This window comes from Talaromyces proteolyticus (genome assembly GCF_021365285.1).
Source record: "Talaromyces proteolyticus strain PMI_201 chromosome Unknown BGW36scaffold_2, whole genome shotgun sequence".
Classification (NCBI taxonomy): domain Eukaryota; kingdom Fungi; phylum Ascomycota; class Eurotiomycetes; order Eurotiales; family Trichocomaceae; genus Talaromyces; species Talaromyces proteolyticus.
Genome location: NW_025764278.1, coordinates 2,548,487 through 2,576,020, shown reverse-complemented (window position 1 = coordinate 2,576,020; position 27,534 = coordinate 2,548,487). Strand labels below are relative to the sequence as shown.

General features: G+C 44.5%; 10 protein-coding genes across 10 annotated transcripts; 5 read left to right on the top strand and 5 right to left on the bottom strand.

The window, feature by feature from the left end:
* Nucleotides 1-1,460: 1,460 nt before the first annotated feature.
* BGW36DRAFT_355377 (uncharacterized protein) lies at nt 1,461-4,264 on the top strand (the record flags this gene model as incomplete). The annotated part of the gene is made up of 7 exons (XM_046213639.1): nt 1,461-1,884; nt 1,913-2,143; nt 2,186-2,542; nt 2,585-2,965; nt 3,018-3,404; nt 3,457-3,660; nt 3,717-4,264. The coding sequence occupies 7 exons, from the start codon at nt 1,461-1,463 to the stop codon at nt 4,262-4,264; spliced, it is 2,532 nt and encodes an 843-aa protein (XP_046077013.1).
* Nucleotides 4,265-4,820: 556 nt separating this feature from the next.
* Nucleotides 4,821-6,842, bottom strand: BGW36DRAFT_287934 (ferric reductase NAD binding domain-containing protein; the record flags this gene model as incomplete). Its single annotated transcript, XM_046210538.1, has 2 exons — nt 4,821-6,540; nt 6,619-6,842. The coding sequence occupies 2 exons, from the start codon at nt 6,840-6,842 to the stop codon at nt 4,821-4,823; spliced, it is 1,944 nt and encodes a 647-aa protein (XP_046077012.1).
* A 662-nt stretch (nt 6,843-7,504) lies between these two features.
* BGW36DRAFT_423524 (Ctr copper transporter) lies at nt 7,505-8,022 on the top strand (the record flags this gene model as incomplete). The annotated part of the gene is made up of 2 exons (XM_046219845.1): nt 7,505-7,851; nt 7,908-8,022. 2 exons carry the CDS (start codon nt 7,505-7,507, stop codon nt 8,020-8,022), a joined length of 462 nt encoding a protein of 153 aa, XP_046077011.1.
* Nucleotides 8,023-8,900: 878 nt separating this feature from the next.
* On the bottom strand, nt 8,901-9,353 carry BGW36DRAFT_355375 (uncharacterized protein; the record flags this gene model as incomplete). The annotated part of the gene is made up of 3 exons (XM_046213638.1): nt 8,901-9,068; nt 9,125-9,139; nt 9,162-9,353. The coding sequence occupies 3 exons, from the start codon at nt 9,351-9,353 to the stop codon at nt 8,901-8,903; spliced, it is 375 nt and encodes a 124-aa protein (XP_046077010.1).
* A 1,784-nt stretch (nt 9,354-11,137) lies between these two features.
* Nucleotides 11,138-12,631, top strand: BGW36DRAFT_370342 (Alpha/Beta hydrolase protein). The gene is made up of 4 exons (XM_046215242.1): nt 11,138-11,526; nt 11,581-11,589; nt 11,665-11,674; nt 11,730-12,631. Exons 1-4 carry the CDS (start codon nt 11,363-11,365, stop codon nt 12,558-12,560), a joined length of 1,014 nt encoding a protein of 337 aa, XP_046077009.1. The 5' UTR covers nt 11,138-11,362; the 3' UTR covers nt 12,561-12,631.
* Nucleotides 12,632-14,439: 1,808 nt separating this feature from the next.
* BGW36DRAFT_370340 (putative lipase 8 precursor) lies at nt 14,440-15,901 on the top strand. The gene has a single exon (XM_046215241.1). The coding sequence runs from the start codon at nt 14,471-14,473 to the stop codon at nt 15,863-15,865; it is 1,395 nt and encodes a 464-aa protein (XP_046077008.1). The 5' UTR covers nt 14,440-14,470; the 3' UTR covers nt 15,866-15,901.
* Nucleotides 15,902-16,347: 446 nt separating this feature from the next.
* Nucleotides 16,348-18,112, bottom strand: BGW36DRAFT_286817 (putative vitamin B6 transporter; the record flags this gene model as incomplete). The annotated part of the gene is made up of 5 exons (XM_046210452.1): nt 16,348-16,496; nt 16,559-16,944; nt 17,000-17,335; nt 17,392-17,639; nt 17,699-18,112. The coding sequence occupies 5 exons, from the start codon at nt 18,110-18,112 to the stop codon at nt 16,348-16,350; spliced, it is 1,533 nt and encodes a 510-aa protein (XP_046077007.1).
* A 1,123-nt stretch (nt 18,113-19,235) lies between these two features.
* On the bottom strand, nt 19,236-21,219 carry BGW36DRAFT_286819 (uncharacterized protein; the record flags this gene model as incomplete). The annotated part of the gene is made up of 2 exons (XM_046210453.1): nt 19,236-20,560; nt 20,622-21,219. The coding sequence occupies 2 exons, from the start codon at nt 21,217-21,219 to the stop codon at nt 19,236-19,238; spliced, it is 1,923 nt and encodes a 640-aa protein (XP_046077006.1).
* A 2,520-nt stretch (nt 21,220-23,739) lies between these two features.
* On the bottom strand, nt 23,740-24,495 carry BGW36DRAFT_370336 (uncharacterized protein). The gene has a single exon (XM_046215240.1). The coding sequence runs from the start codon at nt 24,440-24,442 to the stop codon at nt 24,011-24,013; it is 432 nt and encodes a 143-aa protein (XP_046077005.1). The 5' UTR covers nt 24,443-24,495; the 3' UTR covers nt 23,740-24,010.
* A 1,336-nt stretch (nt 24,496-25,831) lies between these two features.
* Nucleotides 25,832-27,515, top strand: BGW36DRAFT_423518 (putative maltose permease; the record flags this gene model as incomplete). Its single annotated transcript, XM_046219844.1, has 2 exons — nt 25,832-26,171; nt 26,248-27,515. The coding sequence occupies 2 exons, from the start codon at nt 25,832-25,834 to the stop codon at nt 27,513-27,515; spliced, it is 1,608 nt and encodes a 535-aa protein (XP_046077004.1).
* Nucleotides 27,516-27,534: the final 19 nt, after the last annotated feature.

The window sequence follows — 27,534 nt, the reverse complement described above, 5'->3', positions numbered from 1 at the left end:
TTTTTTTGCTGAAGACACCACGCCGGTTCGTTAGCTGGGCTCCACATGTGGTACCAGCTCCACGGAACCCAGCACTCCATTGGCTGGACCTGCAAGGTTCCCCTGTTTCAAAGCTAGACATGGCCCCACCGGCCATTGGCCAGCGGCTATTTGGTTTTAGAAAAGCCCGAGCCCAAAACAAGCAGCTGCTCCGCAAACTATCAATTACTAATTATTCACGGAGTGCTACGGGTTTATGGTTCACCGTTCGACCGTTCATGTTGGTTGGCTCTTGAGCCTTGGCTTCTTCGTGAATATATGAGTTATCCCCGAAAATGGTTCATAATTACGACACCAAGCAACTCAACAAGCCCACTCTGCCCGGTGTTTGATCACTATGGTAGTGGCCCATTCAAACGACATATCCATTACGGCGTAGTCCTTCGAGTCTTCTCGGCGAGTGTGCGTAGTATATACGAACGACTGGAGTACTGACAATTCGTGTTCTTCAATTAAGCATTATAGGAATTAACGGAAAGCCGATTCTTTATGCAGAATATGCAACCTGGAAGAAAACCACCACTCGCGATTCCTGTGGGTGCAGTGCTGCTGCTTGTTCATAGGACGCCTAGTGAAACATGGGCCACCGCCCCGTTTGAGAATTATAGGGTAGCGGATAAGTTGGGAGATGTTTTTCTAAACAATCAACATCGGGTTCCAAGCAATGTTTAGTTACACATAGATTCCTACTCTCTTTTCTTTTGGTCAGCGACTCCATCGTACTCATGCTTCTATTATTGAATTTCCCTGCTAGCAGTACCGCCATAGTAGTAGTGGTAGTAGTAGTAGTAGTAGTAGTAGTATAGATGTATAGATGTGGCCGTCCTCTGATTGGACAGCGGTAGCCGCTGCGCGTTCTAAACATAACTCAGGATGAAGACCGATGAACCGTCAACTAACGCCTGCTCCACTGCAAAGCACTGAACAATCTCGGGAGTTCTGCCAACACACCTGGGCTGCTCAACATGCTCCGATTAGGACGCACTAAAACACGCATCCTCGCTGCTCGACTAGTCTATGGCCGTTTCAACCTCAACGCTGTGGATCCGGAGCCACAGGCCGGACGCAACCAAAGCGCCGACGATGGCCAGGCGAATCGACCAGACGTAATGCATGGTACTCCTCTGATCATGTCCTGATAACACACGCTACGCGCCCAGTCGGCCATTTATATCCACCCCTACTCCATCTCTCTTCACTCTTTCGCTTGATCGTAATTTTGTTTTTTTGTCACTCTCTGTTTCACGTCTCTCAATAGGTTGCTTTCATATAAAAGTCAGCGCCTGGAGGAAGACTTTCGTTCCTTTTCCCTCAGACTTGTTGTTCCTGCATTTATCCTTACCCAACCTTAGTCAATCGTTATATAGCTACCCATATCCACTGAACACTGAAGAAAAGAGACTCAACAATTATCTCTCACAATGAAGGCATCCTTCCTTCTCCCGCTCCTGGTGAGCGGCTCTGCTCTGGCTGGCGTGGTTCATAAGCGTCAAAAGCCCTCGACTACTCCATGCACCACCGCCACAGGTACTCCCAGTGTCCCTGCGGTCAGTATTCCTAGCAATCCCCAGTCTCAGAAACCAACAACGACAACATGCACAACCGGTACCGATATTCCAGGACATGAGAGTCACAGTTTCACGCTCCCCAGCGTCACAATTGTCACTGTCGGCTCTTCATCTCCCAGCGTGCCCAGTGTGACTGTCCCTCAAATCACCGTCATTCCAGGTTCCAGTGTACCTGTTGGCCCGAACCCTTCTACCTCTGCTCCAGCAATCCCTTCATCGAATGTCCCAGGCGGCATAGTCACCAAGACAACCACCTACACTACTACTACCTGCCCAGGTGAGTGTTCTACATGACCCTTTTCAAGTTATATGGTTAACAGTATCAGTGCGTACTACGACTATTACCTCTGGTACTAGTGTTATTACGCAAGCTATTACAGGTACCAGCACCATTGTTGTGACAGCAACTGTCACCTGCACCAAGGACGTCTGCAAACCACCTTCTGCTACTATTTCTGTTCCTGTTGTTGCTCCCACAAGCACTCCTGAGGTTATCGTTACCAAGACTTCCACCTATACTACTACTACCTGCCCGGGTAAGCCCTAATCAAGAACTGCTATGAATATTCTGCTAATAGAAGAAGTCTCCACAACAACTTTTACCTCGGGAACCGCCGTTATCACCCAGCCAATCACTGGAACCAGCACTATTGTAGTGACTGAAACAGTTACCTGCACGAAAGAGGTCTGCAAGCCACACACTGCTACAGCTACTGATACTGCGACTGCTCCTCCTACCAGCGTCGCCCCTACCGGTGTTTCCCCTACAAGTGTTGCTCCTACTGGTGTTGCCTCCAGCTCTGCTCCTGTTCCTGTTGACACCACTACAACCCTTACCAATGTTGCGCCGACCACTGTACCTGCTGTCGGAACGACTACCACACCTGAGGTCGTTGTCACTAAGACGTCGACGTATACCACCACCACCTGCCCAGGTACGTCCAACCACACGGAGTAGAAAAACGTGTTGCTAATAGAAGAAGTTCACACTACAACATTTACTTCTGGGACAAGCATCATCACTCAGCCAATTACTGGAACCAGTACTATTGTAGTCACTGCCACGGTGACCTGCACAAAGGATGTCTGCCAACCGCATACAACTACGGTTCCTGCTACGACTGAAACTGTTCCTCCTCCAACTAGCGTCGCACCTACGACGGTTCCCACCAGTGTCACTCCTACTAGTGTTGTGCCTTCAAGTGCTGTTCCCACGACTGTCATTCCAACTACGGTCATTCCAACTACTGCTGTCCCCACAAACGTTGCTCCCACTACTGCCCCTGTTGGTGAAACTATAACCACTCCAGATGTTGTTATCACTAGAACGCATACATACACTACGACCACTTGCCCAGGTAAGCCGCTTTCGCTTTAGAAGGCAACATTTCTTGACTGATTCTCAAATAGTCCATACTACGACTTTCACTTCCGGCACCAACACAATCACTCAGCCAATCACTGGCACAAGCATAATTGTTGTGACTGCTACCGAGACTTGCACCAAGGAGGTCTGCCAACCGCATACAACTACGGTTCCTGCTACAACTGAAACTGTCCCCATTCCCGTCACTAGCACGGGGGTTGCTACAACTGCTCCTAATTCCGTCACGGTCCCTGTCCCTGTATCCAGTACTGGTGTTCCAACTGCTCCGAACTCAGCCCCCCCTTCTGATACCGGTGTTGCCCCCACTTCAGTTGCTCCTACCTCTGTTGTTGTCTCTCCCCCAGGGACCACTACAGTTCCCGAAGGAGTTACGACTAAGACAAGGACGTATACAACAACTACTTGCCCAGGTCAGTTATGTAGCTTTTAATCCAAATTTGAGCCTCCACTAATTCAATAAAGTTGGTACCACTACTTTCATTTCTGGAACAAACACTATCACTCAACCTGTGACCGGTACAAGCACAATTGTTGTGACAGACACCGTGACCTGCACCAAGGACGTTTGCCAGCCACACACGGTTCCTGCGACCACTCTTGTTGCTCCTACTACCGTACCGACTCCAGTAGTGGTGACTGTCACCTACGAAACTACAACATGTCCAGGTATGGTTTATCATTTGAGAAAAACCCCGTTTCATGGTTTTCTAACAATCATACAGTCAGTCACATTACTACCACTAGCGGTACCTCAACTATCACTATCCCGGTCACCGGAACCAGCACAATTACTGTGACTGCTGTGACTACATCGATCCCTGCTCCTGCTGAGACTACCGTGGTCTCATCCGCTGGTCCAACAACAGTAGTTGTACCCCCTCCTGCCGGCGCCTCTACCATCGTTCCCCCAGCTGGCGCTACTACTGTTGTCGTGCCTCCACCTGTTGGTGTGACGACAGCAGTCACTTCTGTTGGCGCCACCACCATCGTCCCCCCAGCTGGCGCTACTACTGTTGTCGTGCCTCCACCTGTTGGTGTGACGACAGCAGTTACTTCTGTTGGCGCCACCACCATCGCTCCAGCTGGGCAGTCATTTACTTCTTCTCCTTCGATCAGGCCTACGCCTTCTTCTAGTATCGCCATTCCGGGCAGACCCGGTTCGACCAGTATTAACCCAAGCATCCCTGCCTTTACCGGCGCTGCCTCGGCCGTTAGAGTAGGCAACACTGGCCTGATCGCCGGCGCCCTTGCTGTTCTCGCATTTTTCTAATGTGAATTCGACATAAAATCAGCGAAAGTTTCCTTCTGCATTTCGCTACGACATATATATGTATCAATATATATTTTCTTCTGTCCTTGTTTGTGTATAGTGCGCAAGATCGCTAGCTGACGCTATTTTTTACTTAATTGTCTATGTCATCGAATTTGATATGACTGTTCAAGTACCGGCCATCATAATGTCATATTGTCTTATCTTATAATGATGAGAACAATTAATTGGCAAGGTCTGAACACCAATATTTGATAATTTTGACAACTAATATACACCTATTATCATATTCCTTTTGGTTAGAGCCCTTCAGATTTGTTTTAGTTAACCCTGGTTGTTATCATTTTCTGCAAGAGTGGAGTTCTTTCGATAGTTCTTAAATATAATTGCTGAACAGACTTTCCTAATAACTCTTCGCTTTTATAATACATTTTTAAAATTCCGGTATTTGAAATTGGTCAAAGTTAGCGACTTAACTGATTATCTCCAGTGGCTCTATCACATGGTAGATATTACAGCAAGCATAAATATGTCGGTGTGACTATTGATTTCATGATCAATTGAAATTCTCTACGTGTAAATACACTCCTTGTAACCCGCTCCCTTTGTTCACGGCCAAATCATCGCATGCTTGAACCACGGCAGACCGCACTGATACCGATAGCCCCAACGGTCCGCAAACAGCTACAGCTGCCTCGCCCTGCGCCTCACAAATCACTTTCCTCATCAAGGTGTCAAAAGAAGGACGCCCGGAAAATAAGTTTGCACAAGGAAGAATAACATCTTGGTTCGAACATATTCGGTTTGAGGTTGCGGCTTTTTCATCAGTGTGGCCTCTGTTGATTTGAATGTCAATGCTGGTTGACCTCGTGTTGCAGCATTGACACTCATCTTCACATTGACAGCCAGATTTGAGTTTCTCTGCGGATCGCGACGAGGACTCACCAGCGACAAGATCGTCACAGGTGATGTAGATGCTAATATGAGTTTCAATGCCAGCTTCTTGTAGCTTTTTAAAGGACATTGTAAGTTCCTCGGCAATCCATGAAAGCCACGTTTTCTTTTTAATGATCCATGTGAAATAAACTGTTTGCAGTGGGAGTTTCTGACGACTCGCACGACCTGCTATGTCCAGCAGATTTGATAGCGTGAATGTCACACCTGAAGCGCCAGCAATTAGAACCAAGGTATCAAAGCAGACCAAATCTGATTGGGAGCTATGATATGGTCCATCGATGAATGCAAGATAGGATGGGAGCTGTTGGGTTTCAGGGGAAGCCTGGCTGTCGTCATTTCCAGCAGCAGCAGCCTCAAGAATACGTTTAGTGAACCCCCCATACGATCGTAGAACAAAAACAAGATCTCCATCATGAGACCCCGAAGATGACAGAATAGTTGCCGGATGCGACTGCACAATACCAAAGTGAGGAATAAATAAACGAACATATGAGCCTGCTTTCCACTTTTTGATCCGCCTATTCGAAATACGGATTTTAGTTGCGCCGCCTTCTAAAGCCATGAGACTTGCTCGTCCAGTCTGGAAGAAATTATTGAATGCATTGCGCAAGAAACGGACCAAATGGGCGAAGAGATATAGACCGACGCTGATATAGATGTAGTTCGTGGAATACGGCGACGAAGTTCCGTAGAGATGGTATGCAATTGCAATGATGAATCCGAAGTAAGTGAGCAGATGCTGTATGACAAAAAGCTCGTAGGCCATGGCTCGGAATGGTGCAAGCGTGGTAAGATTCATCCACAAAAGAATCGCGTATGCCGCCATACCCGTGGGTGGGCAGGCATCAGTATCCCATTCCAATACCATTAAGCCATAGATATTCCATGCATGGCTTTGAAAAGCGAAGTGGAAAGTCGCCAGAAGCAACAAACCACGCGCAACCCATCGGTGATATACATTTAATCTTTCATATGACACATTACACAGGAAGCTGATCAAGTTCATTTTACTAGAGAGTAAAACGAGTAATGGCACTTGAGCCGCTGCTAACCATCCAGCGCGAATACCTAGGGCTTGGTAGTGTTGAGCACCGGGGATATTGTTATTGGTGAAAACGAGAACTAGTATGAAGGCGAAATACGCGATTATTATGTAGATGCTGCCAAATATAGGAAGTTTTATCCACCAAGAGGCTCTTAACGGAGTGAATTGGAGATATGAGGATTCGCGGAGTACTGCGATTGCAGCAGCGAGGGATTTTGTTAGGAAATTGGCTGGCTTTGCCGGACATGCCCTTTTGGACGAACATGCCCTGATTCTGCAGTTTTCTCATAACGTTAGATATAAAATGAAAAGGATGAACTAACTATCTGAGGATTTATGGGTATTTAGTTACCTCATCTTAAGAACCGCGGTTTGGATCATGTTGCATATAGTCGCGATTCCAATCGCTACCGCGACTCCGTACCAGAAATACCGCGCATACTGATTACCAGTTACACCGAGTACAGAGTCATCCAGAATATCCTGCAGGAAATCAAGAGCCTGGGTTTCGTTGGAGAAGTCGACACCGGAAGATGTCAATGGATCTGACGAGGTCGAATCACTACCCATACCCATATCCATTTTGCCGTATAGTTAACCAAAGGCGAACGAGACTAGTGAAGAAAAAGGGAATGAATGAGATAAAAGTAGGGTTTCACGTTGACTTATGAAGAAAGAGAGAATCCGTCGACCACCCGACTCTCGAGACGTGGTTTTCCCACTAGAAGGAGGCGATAATGATTGAACAACAAATTGAATTATAAGATCAATTAATTATTACTTTGAACAACATTTGATAGCCAATGCCACGCGTCAACTGCTGTCCCGTTTTTGCTTGCTCCGCCAATAAGCATTTTATGATTTCCATGATATCCGCTCAAATCTTCTCATCCGTGCGCATGTAGCGCCGGCTTTAAACCTAGAAAGCATCATAACTGATTTTGGTGTCCAATGAGAGCAGCTCTCCATCGAATAGAGGATAGACAAGCTTCTTTTTAGCGAATCAAGGTGGGGATGAAAAGCTTGTTTGAGCAGGAAATACCAGACCAATCGTATTAGTGGATCCGTGATTCCCGGCCCAGCTCGGCTCTAAGGAATGTTGTGTTGTTTAAGGTGCGAAAATAAATACCAGAGAGACCTTCTATTTTGTCTGTTTATTATTTGCCTCACAGTCGAACACACTCATAATTCAGAACACAATGCTGACATCATCGACAGCGACAGTGGCGTCGATGACCATGTCAAGCAGTATGTCAATGTCCACCTCGGCAATGAGTTTCAACACGAACAACCTGGAAACTCTGCTTTTTTCGACTTCATGGGTCCCGATAACAACGGGTCAGTACGTGGGCTCATGGTTCTTCACCTTCTTCCTGGCAGTGATCTGGCGGGCCTTGGTTTTTGTGCAGAAAAGACTCGATCATTACTGGATTCGGAAACATTCCACTCAATATGTCGGTAATGACTCTCTCGGAAATATACCGGTGGCGTTCAGCCACACTAGATCAGTTCAAGATTGGAGACTGTCTGTTAATCTGCCACGTGCGATACTGGCATATGTTGTTCAGTCTATCGCATACCTCTTGTAAGATCGAACTTCGCGTTCAATTGATGTTCAGACCATACTGATAAGGCCTATAGAATGATTCTGGTCATGACAATGAATGTAGGGTTGTTTTTTGCAGTTACGATTGGGTTTTTCTTTGGGGAGCTATTTTTTGGACGGCCAGACTTCATGAATTTGCGTAGTGGGTGATCTGTCCGATGGCAATGTTGACAAAGCAATAGGTGTACATAAATCTACATCATAATGTGATATGTATGATTTCAACTACATTGGATTCCCTCAGTGCGTAGGTAGCATAGCTAGGTAATTATATGAAGAAGAATAAGTAATCGATACCTTTGTTGTATTTGGTTTCCGATCTCAGCAATGTGTATGACAGTTATGCAGTCAAAACTTCTCCGAAACTGACCTCATTGTTTTAAGATAGGCCGACAACCTCATAGTTCTAGTTACGAGTTGAATTGGCACTCTGAGCAAGTACTTCTTTCGTACCATTCGCTGAGGTAATAACACTGTTGTATTGCAGCAGGCGAATATCTTGCCCGCAACCCGCTTGCAAACCCGACACAGATTGATAATTCAATCCAGCAGTACCACTGAAGCTGCCAATTTTCTCACTATTACTCTATATCTCAATCGTGCATCCGTCAGAGGGTAAAATGACGGCAAAATTAACATTGTCTAGCCCTTACTGATAATTTTTCATGGTATTCGAGCTAATGTACGTACCAGAATGTACCAACAGGACTGCTACCATCAGGTTTCATTTGAGAAATACCAGTGCAGTTGTGCTTGAATGCAGTTATGAGTGGCCGAATTACTTTTTGCCATCCGTTATGATCGAAGCCGTCCGCGTAGTTACCCACTTGTCCCAGAGATCTGATCTTGCCAGAAGCCACCAACGTAGTGCGACTCACCTGCGTCATTCCAGGTAATAACTTAGACAAAATCAGGCTGCAACAATGAGATTCGCTCCATGCGTTCTGGTAGGTTTCTTTCGCCCGCCCGGTACCAGTCATCACCGGAACCTAAGTATTTGAACTGAAATGTAGATAGTGCCGGTTTTTTCAGTTTCCTAGCATAGCGCATATTGTGGGGTAAACAATTTGATGCTGCGAAGGCTTACGCATCATATAATCCTTGCCAGTTTCATATGCATCTTGTATCAGAAAGGAATCCGCACTATCGCTGACGTTTAAAACAGTAGTTCCTGCTGTGGCCATGCAGTCTCCCAACTAAATGCTCCACCGATGGCGGTGAATTCATCAAAAAGACCCTATAGGATACTCACTCTAATCACCACAGTCTGGAATGAAGCATAAGTTTACCCCTTTAGCTTGGAGCGGCTGGAGAAACGAGGAATTCCAGTTTGCGTTACTAGTAGTACCGCCATCATACGTGCTAGCCCAAGGTCTGCCATCATCGGTGGTGTAATATTGAGAGTGGTTACTGAATTGCAAAAGAAAATTAGGAAGCCCAGATATATCGAGATTCCAGGACATGTCAAATGAAAGAGACATTTTGAAGACGATCCAGAGGCAACATCGAGGAGGTAGGTGATTGCGTTGGTATTCCATGTATCAGAGCTAATAGTATGAATTTTGAGGGCAAACCTATCGAAACCGGCTGCGATTGCGTCTTTCACATCTTTGCGGGCTTCACCTGAATTCATATTCTCAACTTACATTATTAGAATGGGAAATTTGTCAGAGTCTCAATACTTGTTGGATATTTGCATACCATATAGTGCGCAAAAACCGCCTGTCAGGACTAGGAGAGAAAGAATTGTTCTTGGCGTCATGTTGACTGTTGTATCTATCATATATGTTTCCCATATCTTCTGGGCTTTTTGTGTGTTTGATCTATGACTACACATATTTAAAAGTAAATGGATCCTTTATATACGGTGGTTTTTACCAAACAACCCGCTTTTCATTTAAAATTAGAACTAAAACCGGACCATTTGGGTTTCAGTGCGGTTTTGGTTTGGTCCGAACCGAACCAAATGACTGTCTACTCCAATACGATAGCTCTAATAAAATAAAAAGATTAAGAATTTTTATGATGTAACTTATTGGAGGCCTCTATTACGTAATAAAGAGGTAATAGGACGGTATCTAGGAACCAAATAAGAGCATATGTTTTTGATCATGACGACGGAGCTTTGACAGCAGACACGGTTGTATCAATGTGTGCCATCTTCATTTAATCCCTCACATGCTTGTTATAGGCCCACATTTCGATGATTATGTTTGTTTAACATGGATGGATGCGCAGACTAGTGTAATATTAGACAACATACAATATATAATGTTAGTATAATGCGTGGTGAAACAGCGGGGAAATGTCAAACTTTGTGAGTTCAAATGGTACTTTGGCTATTGAAAGCCAAGGCCACTGTTACATCTCTCTCTCCTCAAGACTATTTACCTTATTTTTATTTTTCATGTATTCAACCCCAGCAATCTTCCTCCACCATTTCACACGCAATTAGTTCGTTCCTTCAATCTACATCGACCATACAGTCCAATTGCTCGCATGATTCCGCAAAGCAGAAAAGTCCTCCGTATCCTATTCTGAGAAGTCGCTTGAGCATCCTGTTATCCCATCAAAATAGCACTGCCATGTCTCCTTGACCAATTAGTTTGTCCTATAGGCACCAAGAAAGTGTCTGCTTTGATAAAATGTATCTAAGAATAGCCAGGATATCCTCGCGAGAGAACAGAAGCATGTTGCTAGGGCAAGTTTTTTTCGCCTAGGGGAATAGCATAGAGCTAGCTTTGCTGAAGTGGCGGTGGAATAGGAAAAGTTCCGGGTCTGATCCTAGAACCTAGCTCGTGAAACATTTGAAATACTGGGCGTTGTGAAACATTGAGAATACCGATGGGGCTAGGAGGATCTATTTTGTTTCTTACCTATGTATACTATTGATTGACAGAAACCGACGCATGTCAATCCACTCATGTCAGAAAACTTGGGGCATTTTCGCCCGAGATTTATGCCAGAAAATTGCACACGGTTCCCCCGCCATGTTGTATACTGGTCTCGCGGGGTCTTGAAGAAGGATATGCTTAGGACACAGAAATGAGATTTAGGACATAATCGTGGGATGTGTGAGACTTTTTAATTTGTCACATGAAGGGGAAATGACAAATAAGCTAGTATATGTATATTACCATACAAGCAGAGTCTATTGAATTTGAACCTTTTGACGAGGCGGATAAAGCCCTTGCCGCCGCATTTGTTGATTACTAATGGACGCGCCTTTCGGCTACAAGCCCTTCGATTTGGGTCCTCGGTATATATAATATCACAGCTCTTCCAAAAAAACAGCTTTCTAAAGAAGGATCGGCTTTTTGTTTGCCAAATATATTTTTACATTTTGATACACGTGTAATAGCTTTCTCTCAGGAGAAAAACTTCAGACGAAGTATAGGACCCAACAGCCGGATGTGTTCATCTTGACTCACCATTAAGGCTTGACGTTACTTTGACGGATCAAACATTACCTAGAGAAAAGACTACAAAAATGGTGGCAACTCTTCTTTCTATAATTCCTGATCAAGGACTTATAGAATTCTCCATCAAAACCGATTCTGGCTCTACTATTGCCGGATACTCACGCGGAATCCAAAATGGTTCTATTAGTAGCAAATCGCCTCTTTTGATTCTTCTCCATGGATATCCAGAAACGTAGGTTGAGCTTTCTGACTATATAGACACATAATTCTAACGTTATATCTGTAGGAACTTTATGTAAGTGAAGAAACTCCTGGTGTTTCTTGTAATTATCAGAGGTAGAGTTGACCAATAAAAATTTCCTACTGATAGGTGGCGTCATGTATGTTCGGGTCGCAACTTTACCTCTGATCCCAGGCTAATAAATCTGTATCCAGGTAATTCGACTTCTTCCCAAATCGATCCCATTGTTTGTTCCTGATATTCCCGGCTATGGCGCTAGTACACCTGTATCCGGTAATACATCGGCATCCCACACGAAACGCGCGGTCGGAAAGGCCATTATATCTGGACTATCCGTGCTGCTATCTGTTAGCATCAATGCCCCAGTACCAATAATTCTTGTTGGCCATGATCGCGGTGCAAGAATTGCGCATCATCTAGCCATTGATGCACCGACTTACGCTGACAAATTCAATCTTGTAGGCGTCAGTTTGCTTGACATTGTTCCCACCACTGTACAATGGCAAGGAATGGCCAACCCCACTGAAGGCAGTGGCTTCTTCCACTGGCCGTTCCTGGCAAACGTTGACTTGGCAAACGAAATGATTCAAGCGCTAGGAGGTGACGTCTTCGTGCGACGAATGTTTGATCGCTGGCGGGGCACGCTGGCTCCAGCTTGTGCCGAAAAATTGGCTCAGGACGGCGCGTATGAGGTCTATGAAACATCTTTCCGGGCGGAAAGTGTGATCCGTGCTAGTAACCTAGACTATGCGGCTGGTGCACGAGAGGATATCGTCGAGCAAAAGGCTGACCAAGCAGAAGGAAGGAAAATTGGCGTGCCTGCTTTGATTTTATACTCAGCCACTGGCCTGGGAAAACGGTTTGATGTTCCAAGAACTTGGAGAGACTGGGTTTATGAGCCGGACAAAAATCTTACCCAGAAGGGAGTTGGTGGTGGAGCAGGTCATTTCTTCGCCGAGGAAAATCCACATGAAACAGTGCGCTATCTATTGTCGTGGTTTGAGTTATTGGGAATCTATGTTTGATGCCTGTGCATCAATTATTGTAATGTCTTGCTGAAACACTAGCTTGTTCAAACTATACATTGTTGTCCACATTCTGCACGTAAGTGATTCTTTTAAAGGAAAACAATGGGTATTTCTGTGGTGATAAGTATGTTTAGTCAAAAATAAAGGCCATGGGCGAAATTACTTCGGGAAGTATCTCAGTCAAGGTGAGTTAAACATTGAAAATGAATGTGCGCAGCTGTCGATCCAAGAGATGATTTCTCATGACCTGTTCAATATACTGCCTAAACTAGCCACAGACGAGAGTAATTGGAAGCGATCGGTCAGCCGAGTCAACGAGCTACGAGTCCCTTTTGAAATCGAAGAATTTTCAACGCCACAATCTCCCATACAGGTTAGCAAAGCCATCTGTACTTGAAAGCTTTTTGGAATAGGTCGCTAGGATCTCCCAGTTGCCGCCATGCTGCTTGCTTTGGAACCGCGCCAGAAGAACAACAAGGATATTCTTGAAGGGTTCGCAAAGGCATTCTCAGGTAAATCTTTCTCCTAACACTCCATCTTCATTTAGACTTCACGTCAGTGACTAAATTTTATTTTAAGAAAGAAAGCGACATTAAAAAAATACTCATTGATATCAGTCAAAATCGATTCGTGGCAACTTCCGGAGGTAAGCAGTTCCAGCAGTTAATGAAGGACATTCACCAGCACTCCACAGTGGTGATCTCTCCTTAATGATAGATCGACTTGCGTAAGTATTTTTCGTTTGTTGTTAAACAATACCAGTACATACCGAGCGTGTAATTTTGCTGACGTGAGACCCAGGCTTTCGCATCGACACTTGATTTGCGAACCATCCCATTGAGTCATTTTAATTACAATTTTGGAGTTTATTTAAACATTTTGAAACAGCTTGAAATAGTTTTGTTGATTATAAATCAAGCTGTTTTTCTATTCCATTTCTATACCACTGTAAAGCCCGTACTGTCCAGATGGATATAAATCTTCATGATCTCGATAGCAAACTATACCCGACTTTAGAACATGAATGATATACGAGTCATGTTCAATCATATCAAACCATTCATTATTAATCAAAAATACATATATAATCATCAAGAATATTTAGCAAGGATTCGGGAAACTTGAAGATAATCACCATTTTCGTAATCTATACCCAAAGAGGGAAAAAATCGACCAACCCCCGGCGTTAACTTCTATTTGTTGGCCCGTTTCGGAGAATAGGCATTTTCCCGACCTTTATTTCCTAGGACTAAACTAAGTTACTAAATCCTTCGACTATCCACTTCAATTAGAAAAGGCTCTAGCCGTAATTTAAACGTTATTAATTCCATGTTTTTATTAGTTATAACTATGTGAACTTAATGAGTCAATGATGATGTTCCGCATGCATGGGTCAAAAAGCCAACTGCACACAAACGTATCAGCCAACATTTCCAAGATGTGTTATCTAGAGAATGATGCAAATTCAAATAGAATAAATGTTTTAGAGTATTTATTCTTGCAGTGAGCTCAGCTTGATCTTAGATGATGATGCCACATATTGACATTACCCACTCGTATGAAGAACCACGGCTGTAATTTGGCCAGAGATGTTCCTAATGAATTGGATTAGGTTCCTGTAAAACTAGTAATAAAGCCTTTTAAGACGGGCATTTCTTTACTATTGCGTTGTATGGTAGGTCATTCATGGGTTGATGATATACATTTGTAATATTTTATTCGGTAGAATGCAGATCCGAACTAGAGCATCGTGTTTAGCGTACAGATAGTGAGCTAGTACATATGTAAAATTCGGGTGAATGTGTATCGTTAATTTAGAACTATAAATACAAGGTTAACATCCTTTTCGCTTTCAACTTTAGTTTTCAAGCTCAAGGAGAAAATTATTGATAGTGATCGCTTCTAAGATGCATACCCTACGCACCGCCTTTACCTTCCTGGCAGGGTCATTACTCTTCATACCAACGCTGTCAATCCAGAGCAGTGAACAATTGGGAACATTTCAGTCAAGAACAGCAGCTCCTCTTCCGCCATCGCAAGATCCCTGGTATACAGCACCAGAGCAATCAATCCTCTTCTCTAGCGCACCCGGTACCATTCTACGCATTCGCCCAGACCCATTTCATCTCTACGCCTCCCTCGGCGTAAACATATCTACTGCTAGTTACAATATTCTATACCGTACTACGGATGCCAACAATCTACCTAGTTTCGCGGTAACAACGCTCTTCATCCCGGCCGGTGATACCGAAACATTCCACCCATCACAAGGGAGCCCTAGCTTGCTGTCCTATCAGATACCATATAACTCCCCCTGGGTCGACTCAAGTCCCTCATATACATTGTCCACAAACACCAATAGCACATTTCCAGATATAGTAGCTGGGCTGGCTCAAGGATGGTATGTCTCCGTTCCTGATCATGAGGGTCCAAACGCGACTTTTGCAATAGGCGTGGAAGAAGGACATGCCGTTCTTGACTCACTACGTGCTGTTACGCAGTCTTCGCTTTCTCCTGCAGTGTCAAAAGAGAACGGGTATTCCTCTGATCACAAGCATATTGACTGGAAAATTGGGCTTTGGGGATACTCCGGCGGCTCAATTGCAAGCGAGTTCGCTGCCGAGATTCAAGCATCATATGCTCCGGATATTCAAATTGCCGGCGTTGCCATCGGTGGACTGCCAACTCCGTTAAATGCTGTTTTCGAAGCCGTCAACAAATCGCCCTATGCTGGACTGATTCCATTAGGTCTTTGGGGTGCTGCTAACGCATATCCGTATGTCGGAGATTATCTAACAAGTCGTCTAACGCCAGGGGCGAAAGAAACTGGAGTGTTCACCAAAGCTCGCAATATGAGTGTCTTCGAGGCTTTTTCTGTGTACAACGGCTCTGATATATTTTCATACTTTATTGGTGGAAAGGACGATGTATTATCATCTCCAATAACCACCTTCATCTTCGAGACGCAGTCGACGATGGGAAGGCATGGACTACCGACAATGCCTATTTTTGTGTACAAGGCGGTCGCTGACCTGTTGGCCCCTATCCAATATGTGGATTCTTTGATTGGACAGTACTGTAATTATAGTAATGTGACAGAGGGAAAGGGAGTCAAAATCTTGTACGAGCGAAACACGATCGGTGGCCACGTTGCCGAAGAAATCAATCAAGACGTAAATGCAGTTCGATTTTTAGCCAAGGCACTGAGTGGGAGATTAGGAGCTGGATGGCCGAATGGAAAGGGCCATGGTTGTGTTGTGAGAAATGTTACGGTTGGAAATGACACATCACCGGACTGGTAGATAGACTCCATCTTAGGCAATTTCTTTAGTGCATAGTCAATTGAATGCATTCCATTATTAGAATTGATCATTTCAATACAATTTAACGAAGAATACTAATATCGCCATGCCGGTTACCCCAATCCATTTCCTGTCCCTCCTGGGTCGTCTGCCCTGGGACTCTGTATCTATATCCTAGCTCCTCTGATCGTCTCACTTCATCCATATTAATGATCCAATACTACCCAACAGTGTCACACTCTTACAGGCCAATCAAACCCATTCCCAGTGTGGTAATTCGGTGCATCGAACAACAGGAAGATCCAAATACCAACCAGCCCACCGATACAAACATAACCGTCGTGCCAATTCGTCAATACGTACGGAGCGCAGTTCTCCAATGTCTAACGTCAAATGTATCAGGTCGTAAACAACCATACTCACCATTCCATTACAAAACAATAAGTTGTAGAATAGACGCTAATATCCCAAACTCTTGTAGGTTAACTAGGATTTTTAGCCAGCTTAGACCTCTTTCTAAGCTGGGGTCCCCAGAAATACAACAAATACACCCATGCTACCACAAGAAGAGATACAAATGCCAAAACCGCAAATGACCATTGCGTGCTCAAGTTATCAAACATAACAATCCCTATTGGCAATTAGCAACCAGCCTGATGGTTACGAAAGGGGAACTAAAAAGGGGCGGCATACCAATATGAACACATCCCGCTGCAACCAGAAAGCTGGGGATTAGAAACGCTGCCACTGCGCTTGCGGCTACGTTCGGATAACTGTCAGTGAGATAATTCAGCATACTCAGCCAGAGTATTGGGTCAACGACGTTGAGGAGGCCGCCGGCAATGATTGGCGACCAATAAGACACATTTCCCTTTGATGTGAATGCGAACCAGAACAAGGAGATTGGAAATCCCCAAACAGTGACAAGAGAGACTAAGAACCGGGCTTCAGGTCGTGCAACTCCACCATTATTTCGCCTGTCACGGGTATAAAATACTGTCTGGATTGGGACGAAGATCACAAACATGATGACGACTCCAACAACGACATTAAGGTATGTAAGGTCTGCTCCGATTATTCTGTGAGATATTAGTAAACTATCAGCAACGTAAATAATTTGACTGAATACCATACGAGAGGTCATTATTAACGACAAAAACGTCGAAAATTCCGTCCAGATACAAGAACAATAGTCCATAGATAAAGCCATTAAACAAGCCTAGAAATGTAACGATAGGCTCGGTGAACATGATTCGGAAAGTCATTGTCGTTACAAATCGTATTTCTTTGAAAATGTCGACTTTCGACTGGGCGATCATCTTCTCGGCCGCAGACGAAGCTAATTGAGCTTCTTGTTCTTCTTGCGTATCGTGTTTCTGAGTACCCTGGGCAGCGCGAGCAATCACCACTCGAGGAAGTGTCTCAGGCACGCAGGCCATGCCGGCTGAGAATGCTCCAGCGAGTATAACGCTTTGCAGTTTAGCTCCGAGTCTATGATCAGCGAAAAGATGATTGTAATTACTAACTTGATCCAAAAAACCCAATTCAACCCCATATGTGGATTGTCAGCAATCCACTCTCCAATGACGCTACCAATACTAGGCCCTGTATTTGCAGACATGACGAATAACCCCATGGGCTGACCGGCATTATCGGCATTGCCAAATAGATCTGTGATTGTGCCCGCGACATTACATAGCGCCGTGCTTCCTGCTACCCCGGAAAAGAACATGAATATAATCACCATGGGTAGGTTTAAGGCCAGAGAACAGCCCTATTTACTCCGTAAATACAATGGCCAATTATAGCAGAATCAAGATAGCGCGGACTTACGATCTGGCATAATCCATAGACAAAGATACTTGCCACATAAACCCATTTCCTTCCCCCAATATCACTCAGTGGCCCTAAGAAAGACGGCCCAACAGCCGTACCTACAATGAATAGCGATTGTCCCAATGCAATGACCTGGGTTGAGCCGCCAAATTTGGCTTGCAGCGGCGTTTCCGCGCTGATGTACGAAGACGACAGAAGCGCGATCGCAGTCTGCAGTGCACAGTACACAATTGTGATAAACCATTTCTTCCATACTGGCCAGTGGATAGGATGATGCGTTTCGGCAGTGGTGACAAGATCGAGGACACCCAGAGGTGATGAGGCTCCTGCCAATGTTAACGCCGGTAAGGCCTCTTGCGAAGAAGGGTTATCCCTGGAATCATCGTCGGTAGGGATGATGGCCTTTTCCATGGTGAAGCTTCAAACAAGGTAGATCAATCAAATACGAGGGCAGTGAAATCCTTCGGGAGCAGTTTGTGTTTCAATTTTCAATAGTCCATGCGGCTATCAGGAAGATCAGCTGGTTTGCTTCACACGCGAATACAAATGCCAGTCCAGGTTATTAAACCGTCGCCCGTCGAGAAAACCCCAAGTCGCACGAAGTACCAATTAAAGATCGCGCCTCTATATTCTCCATAAATTCAGAATGAAGATGATTAAACAAAAAAAAAAGGACATCTGAAATTTTTCTCCCATCAAATGTCAAAATTTCGTGGATCGGGGGCTCCACATGTGACGCCAATCATTTATTTGCCTGCAGAAGTAATTACCAATTTTGCATTCCGGCCGTTACCGGATTGGGACCCACTATTAATCGATCACAATGCTACCACTGTATATCATGCAGTTCTTATCTATCGGCAACTAAGGCAAATAAAGCCTGGTGTTGATTCGCTGGTTCTCATTGGTGATAAATTGACTCGTGATAAGAGTTGACTGAGTCACACGAAGCCAAGTTTATATTTCTCCGTGAGGAAAACCGGTTTATACGGATTTAACATAGAAAGATCTCACTGAATATGTGATAGCCTACCTATGTCCGTACGCACCTCCAAAGGATTCTTTCGTGGACAAAGACAGGCAGTAGTGACAAGATCAATTTCATTTTAAACATCACCGCTTGTACACCTTGCACAAGGGGTGCTCAGCAATAGGCTAGCGCCTTCACAGGCTTTCTAATACGCCGAAACTGTCCTGCGCCATACGGAGATCGAAGCTTAAAATTGAAATTGAAGAGACAAAGGTCAAGAAATTTGAACAGTATCGACCGTATTTTTTCCCACTAAATTAGTCGGTTGATCGTGGTGGTTATCCAGCCTTTAATCGATCAGTCAAATAACTGCATATCGACATTTAAGACGCGGGAATGACCAAATAGAAATTTCAAGATGTAAGAAAGCGATAATTAAAGTTAGAATACACTGTCGTTTCGCGTTTCGTTCAATCAATTGGGTATTATATTTTTGCCCATACTCCAGAAGCAAAGAAAAATATGTATGCAAATGTATATATCAGAGAGAGAGAGAATAAATGATCAACATGCCGATTCTTCCATTCGTCTGGAGGTTTTGCTTTGTTGATGTGATCGTTGCTGCTGCTGTTGTTGGTGGCGGTGATGCTCGACCTGGGGACGTAGAGTGGCAGCCTTATTCCACAGCTCCTCCCCACGATCATCACACATGGCACCTAACCATAATACCGATTTGATGACATTTTTGACATCGTCCCAGGAAGAAAGCTTCGTGACAGCAGCGACTTGGCTCAAAGTGGCGGCAAACCATGTCGTTGTTTCGGGCTGAGTGGAAGCAATGCCGCCAACCACCAACACCCAAAGAAGATATTCGGGCGAATTCTTCCAGCCTCGCGACTGGTTACACAACGCTTGTCGTAATTTATTCGTCAGCTGGGCATAAGGCGCCATGATTGGTACGAGAGGAAAGATAGTCAGGAGACAGTAGATGACGGTGGCTAGCCGGAGGGCCTCGTACGCTGGACTAGTGTCCGCAATTTCAAGGTCATCAGCAGAATCCAAAGATAAGGCCCTATGTTGGATCCAATTCCGGCGATCAGCCATTACTGGCGCGTCTGATCCGGCAAAAGAACCGGCAAAAATGCCCTGCATGTACAACTCGACAACCGCGTTGTAACTATAGATATCTGCAAAAAGGTCGACTAATTCATCAGGGGCTCCGAGGGCAGCTAGCTTGGGAAATTCGCCCCCAGTATACATTCGCAGTAGGTATTGAATGGGCGGTGGCCAGTCGGGCTGGCTACGTGGACCATTCGTTTTGATGATTGGGATAAATGGAAAGAGTGGTTTTCGGAGAAATTTGGATGAAAACATGACTGTAGCTAAAGACATCATTTCGGGTAGACCATGGAGTTCAATTGCATCAATTCCACCTCGTATCTCAAGTAATCGGATTAGTCCCATCACATGAACTTCGTCGTAGTCGAGATAGGAGTATATATTGGCCCACTGCATATCACTTAAAGGCGATCGGTGCGGATTTCGGTCCGGAGCGAAGGCAGCTTCATCGTATCGGCTGTAGCCCATGAGAAAGACGGCCATAAGAAGCTCATCTGTCTTCTGGGCCGTTGAATCTTGCAATGCATGGTTAATGCGGGTGATTGACTCGTTCTCCGCTACCATGATTTGGATCATCTTTTGGCGACGTTCTTTTGACGGCGCTCCACTTTGCATCCGATCCAACACAAACTCATGGCTGAGTGTACCGTATATAAATGCTGATAGCAAAGCCGGACTGCGCATAGCCGAGGCCAACCAGACATCAGATACATTCGGGTCGTGGGTATTCGCGGCAGATGGCAACATTTTTGCCATAACCACAGAGGCCGCTATTCATCGTTAGTATGTCATCTGTATCATATCACATCCGCCTAGGGTGGTGGTACTGACAATATTTAAAGGTCCGTCTAACGATCTCCTCGGGGACTTCGGTTCCGAAGCTGGTAAATATCGGACTTCTCAAACCATTGTTTAGTCCTGACATCAAATCTTGGCGGCGGCCTGTTCTTCGGCGGGTGTTTAAAACCACAGGGGCATTCTCATTCATTCGCACACCAAGAGCTTTTCGTCCTACGCGCTCTTCTTCCTTCTTCACTTGTGATGGCTCCTCTACATCGTCATCTGCTTCCTCTATCCGTGAATTCGCCTCGGATTTTATCGCAGGATCGTTTTTTTGTGGACCAGGTATCTCATATGGCTGAGTTCTACCACCCTTCTCCCTAGATGGGCCAGCCTTGCGGCGTTTCCAAATGTAGCGACCGGCGTTAGCACGGATGAGCGTGCGACTCGAAGAGCTCTCCGTCTGGGAGGAAGGATCAACGGTGATGAAATTAAAACCCCCAGGACTAGAAGCGGGTGTAGGGACGGGCGAAGAACCAGGTGACTGCGTAGATGTTTTTTTGGTGCCGTTATGATTTCTGCTCCTGTTGCTGTTGTTGGTGCTGCTGGTTCTCTTCGGGCTCGGTTTGAATGCGACGGGGTGATCCATTTTTCATCATGGAATGAGATGATAATGATTGGAAAAAAAATGACGTTGTTTAGAGTAGTAGGGCCGCCATGAGCAGCGGGTGGCGGGGAGTTATAGAATCATTGACTGGTAGCATTTGAGATCGACTAAAACAAGCACTGTAGAGAGTGACACGAAGGACGGGTTATAAGGAAATGTTCATGTTGGAGAAGGCCGATAGAGACTAGGAGAAGGAAGTGAATGGGCCGGGCGTCCGCAACGCCGTTATAGCTAGCGATGGCCGTTGGTGGGAGGGCAGGAGCAATCGCCGTGCGGTGCATGCCACAATAATGGGCAGACGGGAAGGAAAGTAATGGAGGTTGGACATCGCGTTAGGACTGGAGCTTGGGACCCCGGTCCGCGGGTGGCAGGCCAATAATTGGCCCTTCTATCTCAAAAGTGGGGCTTCCCGCGCTGGTCCGGGCCCTCACTGGCTACTGGGGACCAATCAAGAAGTGGTCCACCTCCGTAGTCAGGGAACCAGACCTACGATTACACTATCAACGGAGCCCACTAATGATGGGCGCTAGTTGATAGCGGGCCCCATCAGGTCTGCTTGTCGAATGAACCTTCGTACCTGCTATGTACCTGCTATTATGTCCGCCGTAAGATGTGATGTGATGTCGGTGAGTCTAGAGTACCACATATGTGTCCTGTCTCGCTTCCACGGCGGTCGTGTCAAATCTTTATACGCTCATTCCATGTTACTTTTATTTTCATCGCAAATGTGCACATGCACACTTGTCAAGTACGAAACTCAACAAGGATATCATTAAGGTTATCCTAAGCCAAGACAAGGTGCGCCTAGCAACCAATGAAGCATAGTTCAACTGTTCCCACTGAATCCCAGGCGGGAAGCCTTTTTCGGCGGATATTTGTTTTCTCTTGCTTTTGTCTGGCCTCTGTTTTTTAACTGTTTTCGTGCTATTGGCTGTTGCCCTTTTACTGTTATGGGTTTAGACTTACTTTGTTTTCCCTTCTCCTTTTTCTTTTTCCTTTTTCCTTTTCCTCTTTCCCTCTCCTGCGTGTGGCACACTAGATCCGACTGAGCTGGTCCGAAAAAGAAAAAAAGAGTCCTAAACCACCTTCTTGGCCAACTACAAGACAAGAGCGAAGGACCTAGAAGGAGTTGTTGATCAGTAATCGTTGAACGATACTAATGTGGGCTTAATGCTGCTACCTACTGCGTACTAACTTAGCTAGTAATTACCGTATACACCAGAACGTTTAGATCCGCCGATGTGTACCATCAAATAAATACGCTGCATCTGTTAAACATTACATACTAAAATCATCCCTGCTCAAAACACTCCAAAAAATATGTACGAAGAAATAAAAGTTACCATTGGTTCCGCCTTACGGGCGAAGCGTGGCAACCAACTTCCAGGCACATTTAAAAGACTAAATTCTTCTCGATGATGGGGCTAATCTCTGATGATCTGATCGATCGTAAACATTATTGTTGTATTCATCCACTGTCTATGTAGAGTACGTACTACGGAGTCCCGAGTAGTGAGCCACTCCGATGCCCATCTAAAATTCTCAATTCATACGGTCCAATTCAAAGTTTTATGAATATAACCCTAGAAGCAAACATCGCTCTCTTTTTACTCATCCAGATGAATAGTTAACCTGTTGTTTCTATTGGAGTTTATAAATGAAGAATTAAAAAGGAAAGAAAAGCTAAAAAAAGATTCGTGGTAGACACAGACAGGATGTGCCTGGATCCACGTGATTCACCAGGAAAGTCGCAGCAAATTTACGTTATAACTATTCATCAACACTACTATTGAAGCCTGCGAAGTAGAAAAACCAGTTATACAATTTGATAGTGGCGGAGTCTTTTTCATTAGCCCAAGAATAAGCACGCTACAAAATCACCAGCCCTTACTTGAAATATTGTACTATACTTAAGCCTTTTGTACGAGAACAGGAATTATATCTATTCTTTCAAATAACTGCATCGAGAGTGTATTATTAAAATATGCACTTCATAAAATGCATCTCCATCATATCACCACCCACATCGCGACAACATCCGGACGTCGGACTTAAGTTCCAATGGTTTGGGATGATAAAAGACAAAATTCCCCGTCGCCAATGAAAACTCGATAAGTCCATGCAGGTTCATATATTATTTATTCGTTCTCATATTTCTACATTCCACATCAGGTAAGAGATTGATAACTCTTATTAAATTATTGGCTCAATCGTCAGTCTCCCCATGAAACAATATTAGATTACTTTGATGCGTATTCTGATCTTACATTACGAGAGTCAATGGCGAATTTGGACTCAATCTCGCTGCTATTACAAATAGCAGATGAGTACAACAATTGCATATTTGAGCTGGCATGAGGTACTTCTCTGTATGTCACCATGTTACCATCTGCATCAATTGATACAACGAATTCACTTCATCGGAATCAATTCATGTATACACGCATTTATTAAAACCGATATCTTCGTACAGGACATTGCATTGACCAACTTTTAATTATAGCCCTACATAGTTATAGAAAACTAGATTCTCATATACGCATCATGACACAGGATTAAGATGATTCTAAAATACTATGGTGTTATAATGGATTCGGTAAGTCATAGTCATTGCCTCCTTACGACAGTCTTCCTAGGGGATGTTACTCATAATCTCTTCAACATGAGTCCCCTTTTCCATTCATCAAACATGCTCCAAGAACCTTTCCAATTCTCCTCTTCCCTTTTTAACATTATCACATACTCTTCCCCGACTATTTCTGCATTTACCTCCTCAAATCCGTAGTTCTGATAAAAACCCCCTTTTCCTACTATCATTTTCAACCGTCTTGAGCAATAACTTTGCGATCCCACGTCTTTGGTAAGATGAATGAACAGAGCATTCTGCGATATATAAATGTTTTGCTTCTTTGTGTCTGCTAAATTCGTCGTCATGATGGGTGCATATTGGCCTCGCGGCGAGGAATGCCACAGGCCTGGTGTTGAAACTTGAATCATGGCATGTAGCTACCCAGAGGTAGTTTGACGAAAGAAATAATTGAAGTTCACCAGTAGAGAGAGGAGGATCAGAAGCGATGAAGGACAGCGCGGGAATTGAGTTGAAAAGTTTAGACGCCGATTTCTCAATAGCCGGGAGTAAGGGAATGTCCTCCTGCGTTGCTGGTCGAATTATAACAGAATTCTCGTTAGATGCTTCCATTATCATGCTATACCTATCTGTGAAATTTTAGCATAGAGAGATGTTTCATGGATGAAGAAAGGCTGGTGGGATGGCTTTGTTCGGTATGTGGGGTTCTATATTAAGTTTTTGTTCCGTCAGTTATTACTCATAATGAGCAAGTCAGTATATTGGCATTCTTGGAAGAGGAAAATCTATACTTTCAATGTTGATGATGGCATGGAGTATCGATATCGATTCACAAGCTGTCAATATTATTAACATAAATTATTAACATAATATATGAATTTCATTTAAAGTATATGAGTATCAATAAATTAATTGATGCACAGCCCTACTAATACCATATGGGGCCCCCATTGAAAAACAACGCACTCACCTTACGCAAACTTGCTTTTGGATCACTCTCGAGAGAGTGAACACGTGTATTACTCTAATTCTAAAATTTACGATTACCACAAACACATTTCATAGCTTCCGGATAAATATATAATATAAATAAAGTCGATGAAAAATACACCCATTCATTGAGGTTGGCCTGATATTTAACAGAAATGGTGTAAAAACGAAAATATGGATATCCTGACTATAAATGCAGGTAGACATAATTTATCATTACCTCGACAGCTGTGCTACGACCTATCAGGATCAATTCCATCGCGGAATGTCGCTCGAGAGAGAACCTAATACCTCGAGGAGAGTATTAGGTAACTAACGGTCAAAGTCAATAAACTACTTTTCTAGACAATTACAAAGCTTAAACACGCCAATCTCCACTTTATTTGCCCTTAGAGGCCCTTTGTGGGCATCAACTATCAAATCATCTTGAATGGTTGGTTGCTTTCAGCCGAGGAAAAACATCCCTCTTTGCTTCGGCGGGGATCAGTCCAATTTTGACAGGACAGTGCCTCTTCATGGCTCAATGGAAATCCGTGATTGGTGGAAAGTCGATATTCTTCGGCTCGAGACAAGGCCAACTATGGCGTGGTTTACCTCATCGATGCATGCCCTAGAACTATCTTAGCCTATTTTATACCGACGCTGTCTCTTCCACGTGTGTAAATATCGGGTCGTGCTCTCCACATCCCCGGACTTCTGCTGTGGAGTTCGCTTCATCGTGAACGGTCTCACCCCGCACCAGGGGTGGTCTAGACTCCATGAGGGATATCTCCATGGAAGCTCTTGGCAATTTACCAAATTAGCACGAAAAGGTTCAAAGTTTCATGTTTGATATTAGGCTATATCAATTTTGACAGGCTAAATGCTATTATGGTTGCATCATATATAAACATGGTGACTTCGCACCATTGCTCGTTCGTGATATGAAACCATTAGGGCTATTGTTATGGTGTTTTGTGATCGAATTATGATCATATAGCTCTATAGCGGTCTGTATAAGCTAATACACGGTGCAAAATGACCTCCGAAATTAACGTTGAAAAATCTGCTGCAACGCACTTGGAAGACACCCTTGGAAGCGGTGCTATTATCGAAGCAAAACGTGCCTCCGACGAGGAACACTCGCAAACCCTATGGCAGGCAATAAATGCCAATCGAAAAGCTGTCGCCTGGTCCATGCTTATATCATTGTCCATTGTTATGGAAGGTTATGATGTTGTGCTAATTGGAAATTTCTTCGCCTACCCCCAATTTACCCATATGTATGGGCAAGATTACGGCGGTAAGACTGGGTGGCAGATTTCTACACCATGGCAATCTGGTTTAAACATGTCCAGTACAATTGGAACAATTTTTGGTTCGTCTTTTCATCCTTGCCTTTGTATGAACCGCGGAAAATAGTCATTCGAAGCTGATGGATTCGCTATATATAGGAGGATTACTGAATGGATATATGACATCTCGCGTTGGATATCGCTGGGTTATGATTACATCCCTTGCAGCTCTGAATGCTCTGTTGTTTATTGTATTTTTTGCTCCTTCCCTTGGCGTTTTGGTCGCCGGCGAAATGCTTTGTGGGTTCACCTGGGGTGTGTTTGCCATAGTTGGTCCCTCCTACGCATCGGAAGTTTGCCCGACAAATCTACGTGGCTATCTTACCATTTATGTGAATCTCTGTTGGGCAATTGGCCAGTTCATTGCCGCCGGTGTCCTGGAAGGATTGATCCATAGGAACGACGAATGGGCATACCGTATTCCTTTTGCTCTGCAATGGATCTGGCCTCTTCCCCTGATGGTGGTTTGCTTTTTCGCTCCGGAGTCACCCTGGTACCTAGTGCGCAAGGACCGACTTGAAGCTGCAAAACACTCCCTCCGACGCCTCGGCGGAAACAAAACTGAAGACCAAATAAATGGCCAGCTGGCTATGCTGGTGCACACAATCAAAATCGAATCGGAGTTGGAAAAAGGTTCAAGTTACCTCGACTGTTTTCGAGGAACGGATCTACGACGGACAGAGATATGCTGTCTCGCCTTTGTTGGACAGATTTTATCTGGCAGCACATTCGCTTATTCTCCGAGTTACTTTTTCACAACTGCCGGAATGAGTACAGATCATGCGTATCAACTGAGCCTTGGTGATACTGCAATTGCCTTTGTGGGTACAATTTGCTCCTGGTGGCTGATCACGCACTTTGGTAGAAGAATCATTTACTTAACCGGACAAGGAGTTCTGTTTGTCGTGCTATTTCTTATTGGCATAATCAATTCCTCAACGAGCGCGAATAGCGCTGTCTGGGCGCAAGCTGGCCTATGTATCTTCTGGTTGTTGGTATATTCGCTGACTGTCGGCCCTATCGCATATGCTATCGTCTCCGAAACATCTTCTATCCGTCTACGGAGTATGACTGTATCATTGGCACGTGTTTCATACCAAGTTATCAACGTCGTCAGCCAGGTATTGGAGCCATACTTTATGAACCCAACAGCATGGAATGCATCTGGCAAGACAGGATTTTTCTGGGGTTGTACGGCTCTTTTTACATTCATCTGGGCATACTTTCGCTTGCCGGAGGCCAAAGGGCGGACATATGAGGAACTGGATATTTTGTTTGCGAGGAAGGTTAGCGCTAGAAAGTTTGCGAGTGAGCATGTGGATGCGTATGGGGCCCAGGGAATTGAACTGGAAAAGGAGGAGAAGTAGAATGAAAGATAGCTTGTTA